General features: G+C 29.9%; 1 protein-coding gene and 1 pseudogene across 1 annotated transcript; one reads left to right on the top strand and one right to left on the bottom strand.

Annotated features, from left to right (window-relative positions):
* Nucleotides 1-1,209: 1,209 nt before the first annotated feature.
* LOC145640609 (F-box/LRR-repeat protein At4g14103-like) lies at nt 1,210-2,809 on the bottom strand. The gene is made up of 3 exons (XM_081691861.1): nt 1,871-2,809; nt 1,639-1,770; nt 1,210-1,524 (listed from the first exon to the last, which is right to left on the bottom strand). The coding sequence occupies exons 1-3, from the start codon at nt 2,807-2,809 to the stop codon at nt 1,210-1,212; spliced, it is 1,386 nt and encodes a 461-aa protein (XP_081547987.1).
* Nucleotides 2,810-8,563: 5,754 nt separating this feature from the next.
* On the top strand, nt 8,564-17,767 carry LOC145640608 (uncharacterized; annotated as a pseudogene).
* Nucleotides 17,768-18,516: the final 749 nt, after the last annotated feature.

Below are 18,516 nucleotides of genomic sequence, written 5' to 3'. Positions count from 1 at the left end.
ACCTGTTATTAACCCGACCTAAACCCGACCCAAACCCGATAAGAAGTATGACCCGACTTGACCCGACTCAAGCATGGCCCAACCCAAACCCGACCCGCATATGTTATGGAATTAATCTAAATTGACCCAATCCGAGTTGACCCGACCCAAACCCGACCCTTTTACCCGAATTGACAGCTCTAGCTCCAATGGTTAATCGTAGCAGGAGCTTTGAAGAAACATAAATAATTAAAATAGTTTTTATCATACACATGTCATATGTTTAATGGGTGATATTATCTTTGAAAAATCAAGCAATGTAGCTTGTTTGAGCAACGTTTCTTAATCTAGCTACATCAATTTCCACTCCAATGGTAAACTACATGCTTGTAATTTTAATTAATTTGCAAGAAGTCCCTATTTGTATACCATTGGAGATGCTCGTAATTTGGTAACCGATTCAATGGGATACAAATACAAGTATACAACATTATAAGTTTGCAACACACTATTGTGTTTGGTTTTGAGTCAATTTTAGAGTTTATAATTTAGAGATTCACTTTGCATATTAGGTCATATTTAGTTCACCTCATTTCAAGATTTTATTACTTGTTTATTTCAAATCAAACTAAAAAAATAAATAAATTTTAAACATATTTTATTATTTATGTGTGATTTTTTATTGTTATATACTTATATATCTAAATTCGTAATAACTTTTTTAAAAAAAAAAATAATAATAATAACTTCCCACCATCCCCTTTTGATATGCTTATTTCTCAAAAAACACAGTAATTAAGGTAAATAGATGGAGTGGGGGATTATTTTATAAGTAGTAGAAAAGATAAAAAAAAGTATTACCTTCTTCCTCTTTTGTCTTTCCTTTGTTTTTTTACGTTTTCATTTTAGATGTTCTTTTTTATTCTTTACATTTTTTTTAATCATAAGTTTTGGACAAAATTACCTTGCTTTACAATTTAAATACTCAAATATCCTTACTTTTCAACCAGTAATGAATCTACGCTAAAAAGCTGATTTAAGAATAATTTATTTAATTTTTTTAAAAAAATCAACAAGTTGCAACAAGCAGATGTGCAGAGTGCATATTGTCTTCAATCACATTAAAAACATTAAAGTTTCCTCCAAAATGAGGACATTGGAGTTAATTATTCCACATACTGAGGTTATTGATAAGATATGGAAAGTCAATTGTCCCTGTGACACTTCCTTTCAAAAAAAAGGAATTGGGAAATCAAGGGGCAATGCTTCTGATTCACATAAAGAACAAATAATGAATTCGCAAAAGGAGATCCTAGGAAAGCTTAGTAGCTGCTTGAATGCATCCCTTTCACGTTTCATGCTTGCGCGATGCATGTGTATTTTCAACTCCTTTAACACCATTGCATTCTTTAAGATGTACATTACTAGTTTTGTGTCAATTTCCAAACAAGAGAATCTTCGAATCTCAAAATATGAAATAGATGAAATACATGGAGGTATGATTTCAGATGGAAATGGGAGATTGTTAACTGTTAATGACCGCTTCTGCCAATCAATACACAAAATCATATAAGGTACTGTCAATAAAATGAAAGACATGCATTCATATACATAGATTCTGTAGGTGGAAAACAATGCATAGCGAAATAGCGTGCTTACCACATCCACAGTTAAATGTGTTAGCTTAGGAGCACATTTTAGCATCTGGAACATACTATGTTCAAATTCAATCTCCAGATGAGTCAAGTTCGGAAACATGGGGAGCTCATTCTCACTAACATGACCAAACAACTGCAAAATGAAAGATGATCAATGTAAAACATAGTGTAAATTATAGAATGTAACAAGAAATAGCGCTATCATTCAGATGATTAAGGGTTAAGAGACGTACTTCAACAGAAGACTGTGATAGCCACAGAGTCTGCACATTACAGATTCTTCTGATAAGTTGAAGTTTCCAAGGTTCGTATTCATAATCACCTAAGCAAATCCTGGCTTCAACAAGTGAACTAAATTTGCTTACTTCATATTTCGACCCATCAACAGCTATATCAAGGTATTTAAGATTTGGTGCTTTGACAGCAATAAATTGGCTCTCATTACTTATTTTCAGTTTATTCAAGGTCAAAGAATCTATATATAGCTCTTTTATGCCTTCACAATAATTAATCATCAGCTCTTTAAGAACAGGGCAACCTGAAGTAAGAATCTTCATCACATCTTTACCTACAAAACTCGATCCATGAAGATATAGAGTCTCAAGTTTTGGTAGATGCAAGCTCAACCAAACATAATTGATTTCGAAAGTACCCCTTAGCTTCAACACCTTAAGTGTCTGACGAGCAAATAAGTCCACTGGCAGGCGCATAAGTTTATTTGGTAAACCCCAATCATCTTTAATCAGATAAAGCTCCCAAATTTCACGTCTCAGTACAGAATTGATCAATGTGTTGACATGGACGGTTCCAAAATCTTTAAATATCTCAAAGTGAAAACGTTGCAGACATGGTACGTCGTTGTTAAGCAGAACACTATCTATGAAACTCATGAACTTATATCTCTCACAGTCGTTATCAAACACGGTCCTAGGAAGCTTGGTAATGTCTAGCACAGGAACTTTAGTCCAAATAGAGACCCATCTTCTAGACAATACACTAGTTGCAACAGCAAGTTTTGTAGGCACAAAAGTTAAGATATGGCAAAGCAGTGCATCTGGTAGCTTACTAATACAATCCATCTCGTAGTCACTTGTGTTTCTTTGAGCACGAAATTGAAACCGTACAAGCACCTGATCAAACCAAATGAACCCAAAGATTGAAACTAGATACATTTTTGTTCACAAAATTTTTACATAAATATAAAAGAATATAATGGAATCTCTAACACTACCTCTGTTTATTTTTATGTACAACTTTGAGGTATTATTTGTGAGATATAAAATATTCCAAAGTTGCACATGAAAATTAACGGAGGTAGTATTAATTGTAATGCAAGAGTAATATACCATGTAAAAATAATTAGCTCAAGAAATCACTCTATACTCTACACATATACCTTCCTCAAGAGAACAATCTTAGCATAATCAATCAAACATACAGATAACATTCCTAGGAGCAAAAATATGAGTTATATGACCAAATCAACCAAACTTATCGAGATTAAATGGGGTTTCCTCTTTCTGAGAAAATACAAGTTGATCTTCGTGATGAAAAAAAATGTTTACCAGTAGCATTTCTCTGAATGTAAATAATTCCTAAGTAAACAACTATTATTAAATACGAGTTTCACAAATGTTGATTTATTTACGAAAATATCATGTTGACTGGAATATTGTGTTGATTTATTTACATAATTATTACTGGGTAAATGATCGAATTGTCTTGAAGATTAACGGGGGTCCTGGTGAAATAACACTATTCAATCATGATACGCATTGATTTGGTATATTACTCTTGTATTAACGGGGGTCCTGGTGAAATAACTATATACTAAAAGACACACCAGCAATGACACGTGTCATCTCCTGGTGTGTCCTTAGTATACATTTTTTTTAAAATAAAAATAATAATTCCAAAAAGCACATCAATAAATCTTTAATTTCAAACACTAATTTCCTAGAAAAGCAGCAAATCAAACGAATATAATTCCAAAAAGCACATCAATCAATCTTTAATTTCAAACACTAATTTCCTAGAAAAGCAACAAATCAAACGAAATAATCATGCATATATAATAATATATACTTTTGGTAACAAAACATTCTTTCAATTTCGATCTGCAAGATCACTAAGATGCAACTCATGCAAGTAATAATATCAGCTTTTCCAAATTTTGCTCCAAAAAGGAGATATTTTGCATATATATATGTAAATAATAATCAATAACAAATATAATCTTACGGTAATCTGAAAAAAAAAATATATTAAAAAGATACAATATATTTAAATAATCACCATAAATCTTATTATAACTGTCCTAACATATATACTACGGTTGATATTAATCTTCCCTTAAAAAAACAAAATCCAAGCTACTCATATATATTAAGGTTGATTTGCAAACTTCCCTTTAAAAAATTCAAATCTTAGCAAATCATATTATTATTGTTAATTGATATGCAATCTTCCCTTAAAAAAATAAAAAAACAAAATCCAAGCTACTCATATATATAAGGTTGATTTGCAAACTTCCCTTTAATGAACATTGACAAATGCAATCACCTACGTGAATGTTAACATACATGAAGAATCTCATAATGTGAACTAATAATTCAAGCACATCAATCAATCTTTAATTTCAAACACTAATCTCCTAGAAAAGCAGCAAATCAAACGAAATAATCATGCATATATAATAATATAATATACTTTTGGTAACAAAACATTCTTTCAACAAAACATTGTATGTTGATATGTAATATTCCCTTAAAAACATCTTAGCTAATCATGACTATATTCTTACTATAATATATACTTCGTATTACATACGGTTGATATTCATTCCTTATATGATTAAATCATGCAATATTCTCTAATTCTTTTTACCTTTTTATTTTTATCCCAAATTTTCCAAAAACATCTTACCTAATAGGCCATTATAAAAAAGCATTAATGTGAATTTTTGAATCACAACCACTAAATAACTTTAAACGTTATTTTTTCTAATGGCACAAAGTTTAAAGCTTATACAAAATATCAATCCGTCGAATGAAAATATTACTATACAGGCTAGGGTTATCTACTTATGGACTATTCCATCTTTTAATAATGCAAACGATGTACATTCTCTAGAGATGGTTTTACTAGATGAACAGGTATGTAATCTAATGTTTGTCATCATTTTTTATATATGTGTATAAGTTGTGCTAGAATCTTGCGGAGTTTCAATATTTATGTTTTTTTTTTTAATTTAATTTTTTTTTTTTATCTAAATTAGGGAGGAAAGATCCAGGCTTCCGTAAAGAAGTCCTTGCTTGTGATATTTCAAACTAAACTAGCAGAGGGACAAGTTTATAACATTTCAAATTTTGGAGTTGGATTTAATAATGGGTCGTATAAACCCACGGGACATGAATACAAAATTCTTTTTAAACACTTAACTACAGTCAATCAAGTGGAAGGAGCAAGCATTCCCATTTGTGGTTTTGATTTGAAACCTTACAATTCAATAGTTTCAAACAAGCTGGACACCAATATTTTAGTTGGTATGATTAATTAAGTTTTTAATATATGTTTGTCTTACTTTATTTTTACACATAATTGATTTATTTATTTTAATCGTGAAAAAAGATTACATTGGATATCTTTACGGAATTTCATCAACCAATACATTTTTAAGAGATGGTAATCAACAAAAGATGATCAACATCCAATTGGAGGATTTGCAGTAAGTAGAATATAATTTTTTTCCATTAATAAATACATTGTTTTTAGTCATATCTTATCATGCAGTATTAAGATTTTTATTTAATTCATGACACACCTAATTTTTTTTATTTTTATTTTTTTGTTATAGAAAAAATGTCTTGGATTGCACATTGTGGAATACATATGCTGACCAACTAAGAGACTATTTAGCCGAGCATCCAAATCAACAAGTTTTTATTGTCATTCAATTTGCAAAAATCAAGACTTTTCAAGGTATATTTACTTTTTAAATTTTTTATTCATTATAGTGATTTATTTTCACTTTATATGTGTGTGTTTTGAATTCTTTCTATACAATATAGGTGTTGTTAGAATATCGAGTTCACAGTTTGTCACTAAACTTCATATAAATTCCAACATTACTGAGATAGAAGATTTCAAACAGAGGTATGTAATTTTTCTACGTCAAAATTAAATAATAATATTCTTATACAATTATAAAATGGCTTACGTGAATAATATGAATAAATTATCATTCAGTTTTGATGGTGGTGGAAAGACTTCTTCAGAAATGGTGGCACAAATAAGTAGTCATATCTCTCAAGGACAAGAAAGCGAGTTTTTGAACAAGTCAGAGAGGAAACTTATTGATGAGATACATGAAATACAAGAAGTAAGCAAATACTTCAATTACATGCTTATATATTATATATATCTAATCATATATCGCTTAAATACCTACGGTATTTAATTTTTTTTTAATTTGCTCATAGGTTTGTAACTGTGTGACATTGGCTACAATTAACTCTATTGATCTCGAAAATGGTTGGTTCTACCTCGCATGTAAGAAGGACTATAAGAAAGTTCAGAGTTCGGTTATTAATGAACTTACAAAATTTTGGTGTGATAAGTGCAATAATCATGTAGAGTCTGTTCCAAGGTTTAAACTACAAGTAAGAGTTGTTGATGAATCGGGAAGTGCTTCGTTTGTTATGTTTGATTGAGAGGTGGTGCAAGTTTTAGGAAAATCCGCTTTATACATAAGAGAAAGTCAATTAAAGGTATACATAATTCGTACATAATTATTACTATATTTCATATAAAAATAAATGGGTATGAACCTCATAAAACTAACAAAATATAACTTGATCTAATTTTTATCAAATAAAATTTCTGAAAAGTACGAATGAAACATGCATGCATTATCATAACTCTAATAATCTAATTTTTTTTTCATGATACAGGATGGAGATAGTTATTCAATACCTAAAGATTTAGAAGAACTCTTGAAAAGAAAGTTTTTGTTTAAGGTTAAAATTACAAATTATAATCTTAAGCAAAATTCTCCTTTATTCACAGTGACTAAATAGTCTGATGATATGAACCTCATAAAACTATTCGAAGATGCAGACAATTTGAATAAGGTACTTATTAATTGCACAAAAACTTTATTCATTTACAATATATATACTATATACGGAGTATGTATTTACCATATTCTATTGAATGACATAGTTTGTGGAGCATGAAGAAATAGATGTGACTTCAAAGTCTATCAATATTTGCAAGGATCCCATCCAAAGTGAAATGGTATTGATATTATAGACTATATACAAAGATTTTCTTATGTTTTTCAACAAGATATCCATTATATATGTTTTTTAAACGTACTTTATTAATTATTATTTCAATTATGTAGGATAATTCTCTCAGTGACAAAGAGAAGACGGATGATAATTGTTCACCTATCTATATTACTCCGAACAAAAAGAGAAGCTTTAAAGAGATTGAGGACACATGTTCAGAACTATCAGAAGGACATCTCACATCATCTGAGTTTTCAACTAATAAAACTCAACAAAAGATTGTTATCAAGACAGAGAAGGAATAAAGGAATAACTCATGAATTACTTAAAACCTAATTGAATAATGTTATTAAGATAGATGATAATTAAGTGATTTTGTTTTGAAGTAGTTTTTATGTAAGGTTTTTGAATTATTTTTTAATAATACATCAACTGTGATTTTTGCTGGTTTGATGATGTTTTAATTTTCTTATTGGTTAATTTAAGGCTTTGGTTTAGCTATATTTGTTTTATATACTAATTTTATAGAGTTGAGTTGAATTGAGTGTTGTATTTGGAAGATAATTGATTTCGTATCTTTCAAATATTCTAATGTGTTAATGTCTTATGAATCAAGAATGTTGAAATATTTATTCCCTTGATACATATATGATACATATGTATTTTATTTTCTCATCAAAAGCATTTGAGCAATTTTATTATATATCATAGTCTAACTTAGTTCGTTGAGATTTTATCATAAAAAAACCTCTTTTTCAATCTATTAAGTTAAATATCAACTAAAATTATATTGTAGTACATTAATTATATTTTTTTATGAAATTTAATAAATGAGATTTTCATGTGGGGAAATTCCCTGTTTCTCATATTGAGAAACGAAATCTGTTTCTCATGGGAGTATTTTCAATAATAAATCAACAACTTTTTTTATTATTATGGGTTCCACAATTGAAGAAAGTTGTTGGTTTATTTACAAAACTTTGTTTCTCGCTAATGGAAACCGGGGCATCCTCATGTATGTGATTTGATCAATCTAAGTCTTCCTCTTAATTTGGTTGTATTGTTGATGACATTTTGCTTCTACTCATGAGTGTCAGATTGTTTCCTTCTCTTTTGTTAAGGGGGAAGGTGGTTCAATAGAGTTGCCCATAGTCTAAAATTGAAATGTACTTTTGATAGTTGATGTGTGTGGCTGGAGGAATATTCTCAAGACGACTTGGAAGCCCTTGAATCTGAATAAAATACTAAATAAAGGTTCAGTATATATCACTACTATATTTTATTATATCAACTATTATATATAATACTTTTATTTACTATAAATTTAATTATATATCATAATTATATTTTATTTTGAAAGAATTATATGTTATAATTGTCTGTAACAAAGAATCCTAATTTATCTTTCAATATATATACAGATCATATATAATGTATGCATAAATATAATTGACTCACTTTTTGGTAATTTGCAGTGCAATTTTAGCATATTGTGGATAGTGCATATATTATTGATTGATTTCGTATCTTTTAAAGTTTTAAAATGTTCATGTGTTACTAATTCAGAATATATATATATATATATATATATTATTAAAAGCATTTGAACTGTTCTATAGAGACACCAAAAAAATGGATCAATTGCTTACAAAAAGTGCAAGAATGAACCGATTAACAATCTTAAGAGAAAAGCGAGCGCGACTATCATATGAAACACGAACACCAAGCCATTCAAGAAGACCACTAAATGATATATCAAATGGTAGGTCTTATCACTTTTTTTTTTTTTGTCAGTAGCCATCATTTGTTTCAGAAAATGATATACTCCATAATAATAATACTATTGTACTGTGTGTCATGGTAATCAAACCTCAATTTTGTAGTTTACCAAGATTATGGTGAATCATCTACAAGGAAAACTCAAGTTCGGGCTCCCAACGCAATAGCAACATCATTTGGATATAATATCAATGGCCATATGAATATTGATGGTGAAAATAACTCAAATTTTGACTTAGAAGGTATAGGCCAAGCATTAATTCTTATTGACATCATATATATTTTTATAGTTTGTTAATGTACTATTTTCACAATAGGATATGGGATCATTGATGATAATGATGAACTTAATGAGGATGACATAAATAATGACATAGAAGGTGACGATGAACTTGGAGATGTTATTGGGTTTAAAGGTATGTATTTCATAAAACTTAAACTAATTGCATTTTTTTTTTATTAAATACAAGTATATATTTGTGTCCTTATAATTCAACAAATTTGTAGACTATTGGGACATTGGAGATCCAATGTATACTTGCGAATATTGTAATGCAATCATGTGGTTTGAAGAAAGAGCAAGAAAAGATCGAAAAACAAACCCAAAATTTTTTCAGTGTTGCATGCAAGGAAAGGTTCAAATTCCTAAGCTTCAAGATCCACCTCAAATACTTTGAGACCTATATACAAATCACGATGCTAGGAGCAAGAATTTTCAAGATAATACTCGACCATATAATATGATGTATGCTTTTACTTCAATGGGTGGCAAAATTGATTCATCTGTGAACAGAGGACGAGGTCCATTTACCTTTAGATTGTATGGTCAGAATTACCATCGAATAGGGAGTTTATTGCCAATGACGGGGTCGTCTCCAAAGTTTTCACAATTATATATTTATGATACAGAAAATGAAGTATCTAATAGAATGCATGCTTTCAGGTATGTATCTTATGATGATAATCGTGGATTATATTAAACATGCATTTATATGTATAAATTATAGTAAAATATTTTCCTTTAAATTAATATAGTAGTAGCACTTTTTATTACAATATCATAAAGACATGAATCATAAAGTAAATGATGAAAAGTATATACAATAATGTACCACCTAAAATCTATAAGCATAAATAACGCTTATCCCTTTTTTTTTTTTTTATGCAGTTCAAATAGTACTAGAAATAATGCATTGGATGATACAATTGTTGAAGATTTGCGACAAATGTTTGATGAATATAATCCACTAGCTCAAGCATTTAGAGTGGCTAGAGATCGATTTGAGTCGAACAATCAGGAGGCTGTTAAGCTTAGACTCATTGGAGGAAGGGAGACTGATGGAAGGACTTATAATCTGCCTACTGCATCCGAAGTAGCAGCTCTAATTGTTGGAGATGTTGGAAGTTTAGTTGGAGAAAGAGATATAATAGTTGAGACAAAAAGCGGTCAATTACAACGTATAAATGAGCTACATCCATCTTATCTTCCACTACAATATCCCTTACTGTTTCCATATGGAGAGGATGGCTATAGACTTGGTATTCAATTAAGGGACTCAACTAGCATCAATCGAAAAAGAAAGAAATTGACCATGAGAGAATTCTTTGCTTTTAGAATACACGAGAGAGAAGATGAGGCTTTCACTATTTTATGGTCTCGGAAATTATTCCAACAATTTTGTGTTGATGGTTTCACGATGATAGAATCTGAAAGGATGTGTTACATTCGAACTCATCAAAAACAGCTCAGAGTAGACAAGTATAAGAATCTCAAAGAAGTGCCACGACAAAACACTAATTCTTCTTCGACAGGAAAACCTATGATATTACCTTCATCTTTTACTGGTTGTGCTAGATATAATGCTAAAAATTACAAATATGCCATGGCTATTTGCAAATGGTATGGATATCCTGATTTGTTCATCACTTTCACTTGCAATCCAAAATGGCCCGAAATCCTAAGATATGTACAAAAGAGAGGTCTTAAACCTGAAGATCGACCAGACATTCTTTGCAGAATTTTCAAAATCAAACTAGATCAGTTGATTCGTGATTTGAAGGAAGGGAAAATATTTGGAAAAGCACAAGCTTGTGAGTATTAACATCATTGTTTAAACTTTAAAGTCAAATTTATATATATATATATATATATTGTTGTCATTATTACAGTATCTTATGCTATTTTTTGCATTATTGTTACCATAAAAATATTATATACGACAAAAAATAGTATTAGACATACATATTCCTACAAGCTGTAAATGCAAAATTGGAAAAAAGCAATAAGATTTTTTATTATCTACTATTATGTATTACTACTATATTTTAGTGTGTATAACTATACAATTAGCTTAGAGAAAAGAAAGTGAATTATTATTATATTGAATGAATGGAAACATGCATGAAATCGATCACATATAGTATTAATTGAATCAAAGATTTTTAGTATTAAATTATTATATATAAGTAGATAAAATGATGAATAATATTTTTTATAGTATATATTATAATGATCACGCTTATATGACACCATTATGTATACCAACCCAAACCACTATAAGAATATATACTTCAATTAATATTATAATTATATAATGCTATACATTTCACTTATCTTAACTTTAAGGTATATTAATTAGTTTAATAATTAAATTGATAATGAAGTTCATTACATGTGCAGTGGTCTACACAATTGAATTTCAGAAACGTGGTCTACCTCATGCTCATATCGTATTGTTTTTGCGCGAAGAAGACAAGTTTCCTAATGCCGATGACATTGATAAGGTTATATCTGCAGAAATACCTGATCAGGAAACATACCCAGATTTATATATCTTAGTTAGAGACTCTATGTTTCATGGTCCATGTAGTGCACATAATATCCGCTCACCATGTATGAAAGATGGAAAGTGCTCAAAACATTTTCCCAAAAAATTCATTGATAGAACCACAGTGGATGATCAAGGATATCCTATGTATAGAAGAAGGAATAATGGTAGAACAGTTGAAAAGAATGGAGTTTTGTTGGATAATCGATATGTCGTCCCTTATAATCCTTCACTACTCATGAAATATGGAGCTCATATAAATGTTGAGTGGTGCAATCAATCCCGTGCTATTAAATATTTGTTTAAATATATTAGCAAAGGACATGATCGAGTAACCGCATCTCTAAGTCATACAAGAGGAGACGATGGAAATAATAATGACAAAGATGAGATAAAAGCATACTATGATTGCAGGTAAATTCACTATAATTTATTACAAGGCTTTTGTACTTATAATTCATACTTGATATTTATTTCTTTATTTTTTTTTCCAATTTTATATCTATTTTAGTATTTTACTTTCACTATAATTATAATCACTAAATAAATGGGAAAAATAAAAACAGGTACATTTCTCCATGTGAGGCGGTTTGGAGAATTCTAGGTTATGATATTCATTATAGAACTCCATCAGTTGAAAGATTGAGTTTTCATCTCCCTGATGAACAAAGTATTGTATTTGAGGATGACGAGCCACTTGAAGACGTCATGAACAAGTCGGGGATCAATAGTTCAATGTTTTTAAAATGGATGGATTGCAATAAAAAGTCTCATAAAGCAAGAAATTTAACTTATTGTGAGTTCCCTACAAAATTTGTGTGGCACAAAAAGGGAAGGAAGGAATGGAGGGAAAGGGATCAAAGATATTCTATTGGAAGAATTTATTATGTTCCTCCCGGGAGTGGAGAGCTATACTACCTCAGTTCTTTATTGAATATAGTTAAAGGTCCAACATGTTATGAAGATATTATAACTGTCAATGGTGTATTGTACTCAACATTCAAAGAAGCTTGCTATGCTCTTGGACTACTAGAGGATGACAAAGAATACATTGATGGTATAACTTGTAATCCCCCGTATTTTTAAATATATTAGTAATGAAATTATGTTTTATTCATAATTTTTATTTGTATTTTTTTTCGGATTTAATTTCAAAAGTTTCAAATTATTTTTGGGTTTGATGAACGATTTTATTACAAATAACTTTTTATGAACCTTTCTTCAATAATTTATGTCCAACAAACCAAACCCATTTTCCTTTCTTAATTGGCCCATTAATTTTATGAGGCCCAACCTTAAAACTAACCCTACACCACTCTCTCTCTTATAAATACCCCATACATCCCCAAAATTTCCCCACACAAAAGGTTAGTTTTATTTCCTTTCTCTTTTGTTTTATTAATTTGTGTAATTATAATTATTTATGGGTTTTGATTTTATTGTTTGAATCAATTTAATTGGTATCAAATTGTATTTTGATGATTCAACTTTATAATTTCAGATTTTATAAATGTTATAATTTTCAGATTTTGTAAATTTAATAACCTAGGGTTTTTAATTATTGAAAATCATGATTTTAGGGTTTTTATGAACAATTGATTTAGGGCTTTTATAGTAATGATGTTTTGAAATTTTGGTGATTATACTACTAATTAGTTTCCAGATTATTTTGAACACGTAAATTCGTATTTTAATGTTTAGATTTCGGTTCGTTAATATTAATCCCGTTTTAATCCCGATCAGGTTCTGAACTCATCCGATTTTGACAAAAAAGTAGTGTTTTCCATGTGGAAACGATGTTTTAAGAAAGACTCACTACCTTTGGTAGTGAGCACCACCCTCTCGTGGCCAAATTCTGCCTCTAAATATGATTTTCGGGCAGTTTTTCATTTTTAACGAAGTTTTTTATTTTTAAAATTTTATCCTTGAGTTTGATTAATAAAATTAATTATGTTTAAAGTTAATTAAGCATATAAATATGTGTTTTTTTATTTTAATAAGTTTTTCATCATATTATATTGTTGGAAATTACTTGGGATAGTAATATTAATTGTTGGTTGTTTTCTAGGAAGTGATGATTATTCCCTAGGAGAATTTTAAGTGATTAAAAGTGGCTCAAAGGATTGTTTGTACGAGGTACGTACATGTCTACTTCGTTATAAGTAGTATCGTGTTAGGTACCAAAAGGAAAGAACTTAGTTTCATGATTAGGGAACACTTGGATGAAAATTGTTTGGTTACGCATTGATTTAATTCATGTGCTTATGTTTATGAAACATGTTTTGGTGAATTGATTATGTTTGTATGGAATCATGGATGCAAACATGTTGAATTATATTGGATAAAATGTTTGTATGGAATGTTGATACAAGCATAATTTTATTGGATTGGTTTGTCAACCACATTTGATTTATTAAAGGATTGGAATTGAATGATTTAAGTGGAATGAATTTATTAATTATTCCACAAGGTTATTATTATTTATTTATTACTCAATCATAACTTGTTAGTATGTTGAGTAAAGGTGGATTAAGCCGAAATGGCTAGGTGAGTTGAGTATGTTCAACAATTTTGGATAATTTGGAAGTTTAATAGAATTAAAGATCAATTTGTGATGTGATCACCATTTCCTAAATAAGATTAATAATAAATTGATGTATGATTGTTATGTATGGTCTTCTTGATTGAGTCGGCTATTAATTAAAATTGTAATCACGTAAAGTGAAACATGGATGAGCAATAAAACTCTGGAAAGCGTGCACTTCTAGAGTATTGACAATTATGGGTTGGGGTACACGGTGGTAGCCCGTGGCTTTTCGAGGCTTGTTTGATCAACATGTCCTCTTCTCTTTTGGTATTTACATTTTATTTTATAATGAAAGTTAGATGGGATCCTAGACTAACTTTGTGAGAATGGAGTCGCGCCCATTCTTGCATCGCGCTAAACTTTTATTTCAAATGGTCATTTGGGACCTGGATTGGACAACCTGGTCTATTGCTTACTCCAAACTAAATTAATTAAATTGAATATAATGAGTCAAGTGTTTGGAATTAGTTAGTAAGTATGTTGAGATAGTTGAATTGTTTAAGTGTGGAGTCTTGATTAATGAATTCGTGTTGTATGTTTATTTATTATAATTAATTGAGCATGCTAGGTTTGTACGTTGTAGCTTGTATGTACTCAGCTTTGCTGATTGCGTGCTTTTGTGTGTGTTATCTTTGGTCATGGCCTTCGCCTTTCAATGACCCTGTGATGATCCAATTATTACACTTGTATTATTGGGGAGCAGTATTGCACATGTTAGCTTGATGATGTGCATTTCGGGATTTGACAATCGCATTGTCAAGGGATGGTGTGATTGAGTGTATTCGTTCTTTGTGTTGAAATTATTTATGCTTTGCAATTTCATTTATGTTTTGGATTTTTAATATTGGTTTGGTTTTAAATAAGGGCCTTATATGGTTCCAATTTGTAAGCTTTGACTTATTCGTTTTCTAAACTGTGTTATTTTAAATACTTAAGTTTGATTTTTCCGCTGCGATACTTTGATAAAGCCTTAACGTTTTAACACGTGGCGGTAACATGTCAATGGTTCTCCACTATTTTATTTAAAGTAAGTGGTTTGGAAAAGGGAGAATTATTGGGATGTTACATAACTGAAGCAAGCTTTTGGGGATCAGCACAATATTTAAGAACCCTATTTGTGACTTTATTAATATCAGGAAGTATGTCAAGACCCGAATTTGTGTACGAGCAAATATGGAAATTCCTTGCAGATGATGTACTTTTCAGACAAAGAAGTATTCTTCAAATTACTGGTACGGCATTAGTCCAATATATATTTTTAAGTTGTTTGGTTTTGTTAAATAATGTTATTAAATTTTTCTTATTTCAATAGTCTAATAACCGTGTTTTAATATATATTCTCTTAACTAGGTTAGATACCGTGCCATGCACGGTTATTTTCATTACTTCATATGTTTCAAACTTATAAGATAATCTATATCAATGTAATATAAAAATATAAACTAATTTATTTGAAACCGTAAGATAAGAATTCATTATAGGAAAATATGTAAAATATTAGAATTTATTATGAGAAGATATGTAAAACATGTTTACAATTCATTTCTTAAAAAAACCATAGGATTAAAAAAATATAGTGGTTTCTTAAAGAGAAGATAAATCTGTATTAATAGCTATTGTCAATCAGTCAATGTGTAATCAAGATTATAATCGTTATAAATATTTCACCAAGATCATGACCATTCTAAAAAAGATATTATAGCATCACTAGGCTACTGTAATAAAAGTTTCGTGTAAGCAAATATGTTTACTTTTTAAAACTTCAATTATATTATGCATGCAAATAAAGTCAACCATTTTTGTGCTAATATTATAAATTACTTTTGTTAGACTTGATGTTAAGTGAAGAGCAATTAAAGGACCACACTTTGGCACTTATAGACAATATATTGCAAAGTAATGGTCGTAGTCTTTCACAATTTCCTCCGATGCCATTACCAGATCATGATTTGGTTTCTCATGGGCTAAATAAGCTTATTCAAGGAGAACTTTGTTACGATAGAACGTCCATGGATTTAGAGCATAAAAGACTATCTTCATGTCTAACTGATGAGCAAAAAGGGGTATATGATGAAATAATGAATGCTCTTGCTGGAGATGAAGGAGGTGTTTTCTTTCTTTACGGCTATGGTGGCACAGGAAAAACCTACATGTGGAAAACACTTTCGGCTGCTATACGATCTCAGGGTGAAATTGTACTTAATGTTGCATCAAGTGGAATTGCATCTCTTCTTCTTCCAGGAGGTAGAACTGCTCATTCTAGATTTGCTATTCCAATAAATGTAACTGAAAATACAACTTGTGAAATTAAACAGAGATCCCCGTTGGCCGATCTTTTAATCAAGACAAAACTTATTATTTGGGATGAAGCTCCAATGGTTCATCGATTTTGTTTTGAAGCTCTAGATAGAAGTCTGAGGGATATTATGAGGTTCTATAATCCAAAAAGCATGGACCAACCATTTGGTGGCAAGGTAGTTGTTTTTGGTGGAGACTTTCGACAAATTTTACCGGTTATTCCCAAAGGAAGTCGACAAGATATTGTATTTTCATCCATCAACTCTTCATACATATGGGATTATTGTCGTGTACTATCATTAACTCAAAATATGAGACTACAAGTGGGAAGTTCACATTTGAATTTAAATGAGATCAAAGAATTTTCAGAGTGGATATTGAGAATTGGAGATGGTAAAGAAGGAGAACCTAATGATGGGGAGGCAATTATAAAAATTCCTGATGAGTTATTGATTAAAGATGAAGTTAATAGTCCGGTTGCATCTATTGTTGAAAGTGTGTATCCATTCATATCACATAATTTGGATGACGCAAAATACTTTCAAGAGAGAGCTATTCTTGTGCCAACAAATGAGTGTGTAGAGGTGGTTAATGAGCATCTATTGTCTATTATTCCCGGGGAAGAGAAAATTTATCTTAGCTCAGATAATATTTGTGCATCAGATAGAAATGTGAGGGGTAATCAAGAGTTGTATACATCGGATTTCTTAAATACCATCAAATGTTCAGGACTTCCGAATCATACCTTGAAACTAAAGATTGGGGTTCCAGTTATGTTACTTAGAAATATTGACCAACCTAATGGTCTATGTAATGACACTAGATTAGTGATTACTCAACTGGGTAACCATATAATTGAGGCTAAAATCATATCAGGAAACAACATTGGACATAAGGTATTTATTCCTCGCATGCTTTTAACCCCAACTGACATAAAATTGCCTTTTAAATTTCAACGAAGGCAATATCCATTAGTTGTCTGTTTTGCAATGACTATTAACAAAAGTCAAGGTCAATCTCTTTCCCATGTCGGCCTATATCTCCCAAGACCAGTATTTAGTCATGGTCAACTATATGTTGCGGTTTCAAGAGTCACAAAGAAGAGTGGACTAAAAGTTTTGATATGTGACAAAGAAGGAAAAATATATCATACTACACACAATGTAGTATACAAAGAGGTGTTTCAAAATTTGCATAATGAGGTACGTAATTTATCTTTGTGTAAATTTAAAGTTTACTTTATTTATTTCTTAAATTTACTTCCTCTTATTTCATGGTCAACTTAAATATGGAAAATTTATTATACAATAATCATATCATGGAGATATTTTTACTATGATTTTATTATATATCATAATTATATTTTTTTTTTTTGAAAGAATCATATATCATTATTATCTTTAACAAGGAATATTTATTCCCTTAAAAGTGATGCGTGATGCGTGCATATAGATCATGAAATTATTTGGTATCTTTTGAAGTGTAAAAGTATTTATGTCTCACTAATTTAGAATATTTTTATTCCCTTGATACATATATGATATAGATGTGTATTTTATTCTAAAGCATTTGAACATTTCTATAGAGACACCCAAAAATTGTTCAATTACTTACAAACAATGCAAGAATAAATATATTCTATATAATCTTGACATATCATTTTTAAATAAATTTCTCAATCATATATTTTATCATTATTTTATTAATTTTACATAAGATATACTGATCCTTACCCTTTTTATGCAGTGATTGTATGTAGAAGGACGACGACCTCATTCAATTGTTATCTTCCTCGATTAAATAATAATTGATCAAGTTTCTAGAACAACTACCGGAGATGATAGAAATAAAAGGCAACGCAAATGATAACACATGATGTGCAATTCAAACATTAATCTTTATCTCTAATTTTTTGTATTTTAATTTATTTCTTTAATGATTTTTTCTTGACAAATACTTTATTATTAACAATAATAAAATGGTCATTGCAACATTATATTACGTCAATTGTTTGTTTGTTTACGCTTTATATTATGTGTATGTTTTGTCAATTTTTAAATTTTTTTTAATAGACCGTGCATGGCACGGGTCCT

This window comes from Chenopodium album, chromosome 7, assembly GCF_948465745.1.
Source record: "Chenopodium album chromosome 7, dcCheAlbu1.1, whole genome shotgun sequence".
Classification (NCBI taxonomy): Eukaryota; Viridiplantae; Streptophyta; class Magnoliopsida; order Caryophyllales; family Amaranthaceae; genus Chenopodium; species Chenopodium album.
The sequence above is the reverse complement of the archived record's forward strand: the minus strand, read 5'-3'. Positions and strand labels throughout refer to the sequence as shown.

Coding starts and splice junctions, on each gene's coding strand:
- LOC145640609 (XM_081691861.1), bottom strand. CDS start 2,809: ATGTATCTAGTTTCAATCTTTGGGTTCATTTGGTTTGATCAGGTGCTT. Junction 1,771..1,870: donor TATCACAGTCTTCTGTTGAA/GTACGTCTCTTA, acceptor TTCATTTTGCAG/TTGTTTGGTCATGTTAGTGA. Junction 1,525..1,638: donor CACATTTAACTGTGGATGTG/GTAAGCACGCTA, acceptor ATTGATTGGCAG/AAGCGGTCATTAACAGTTAA.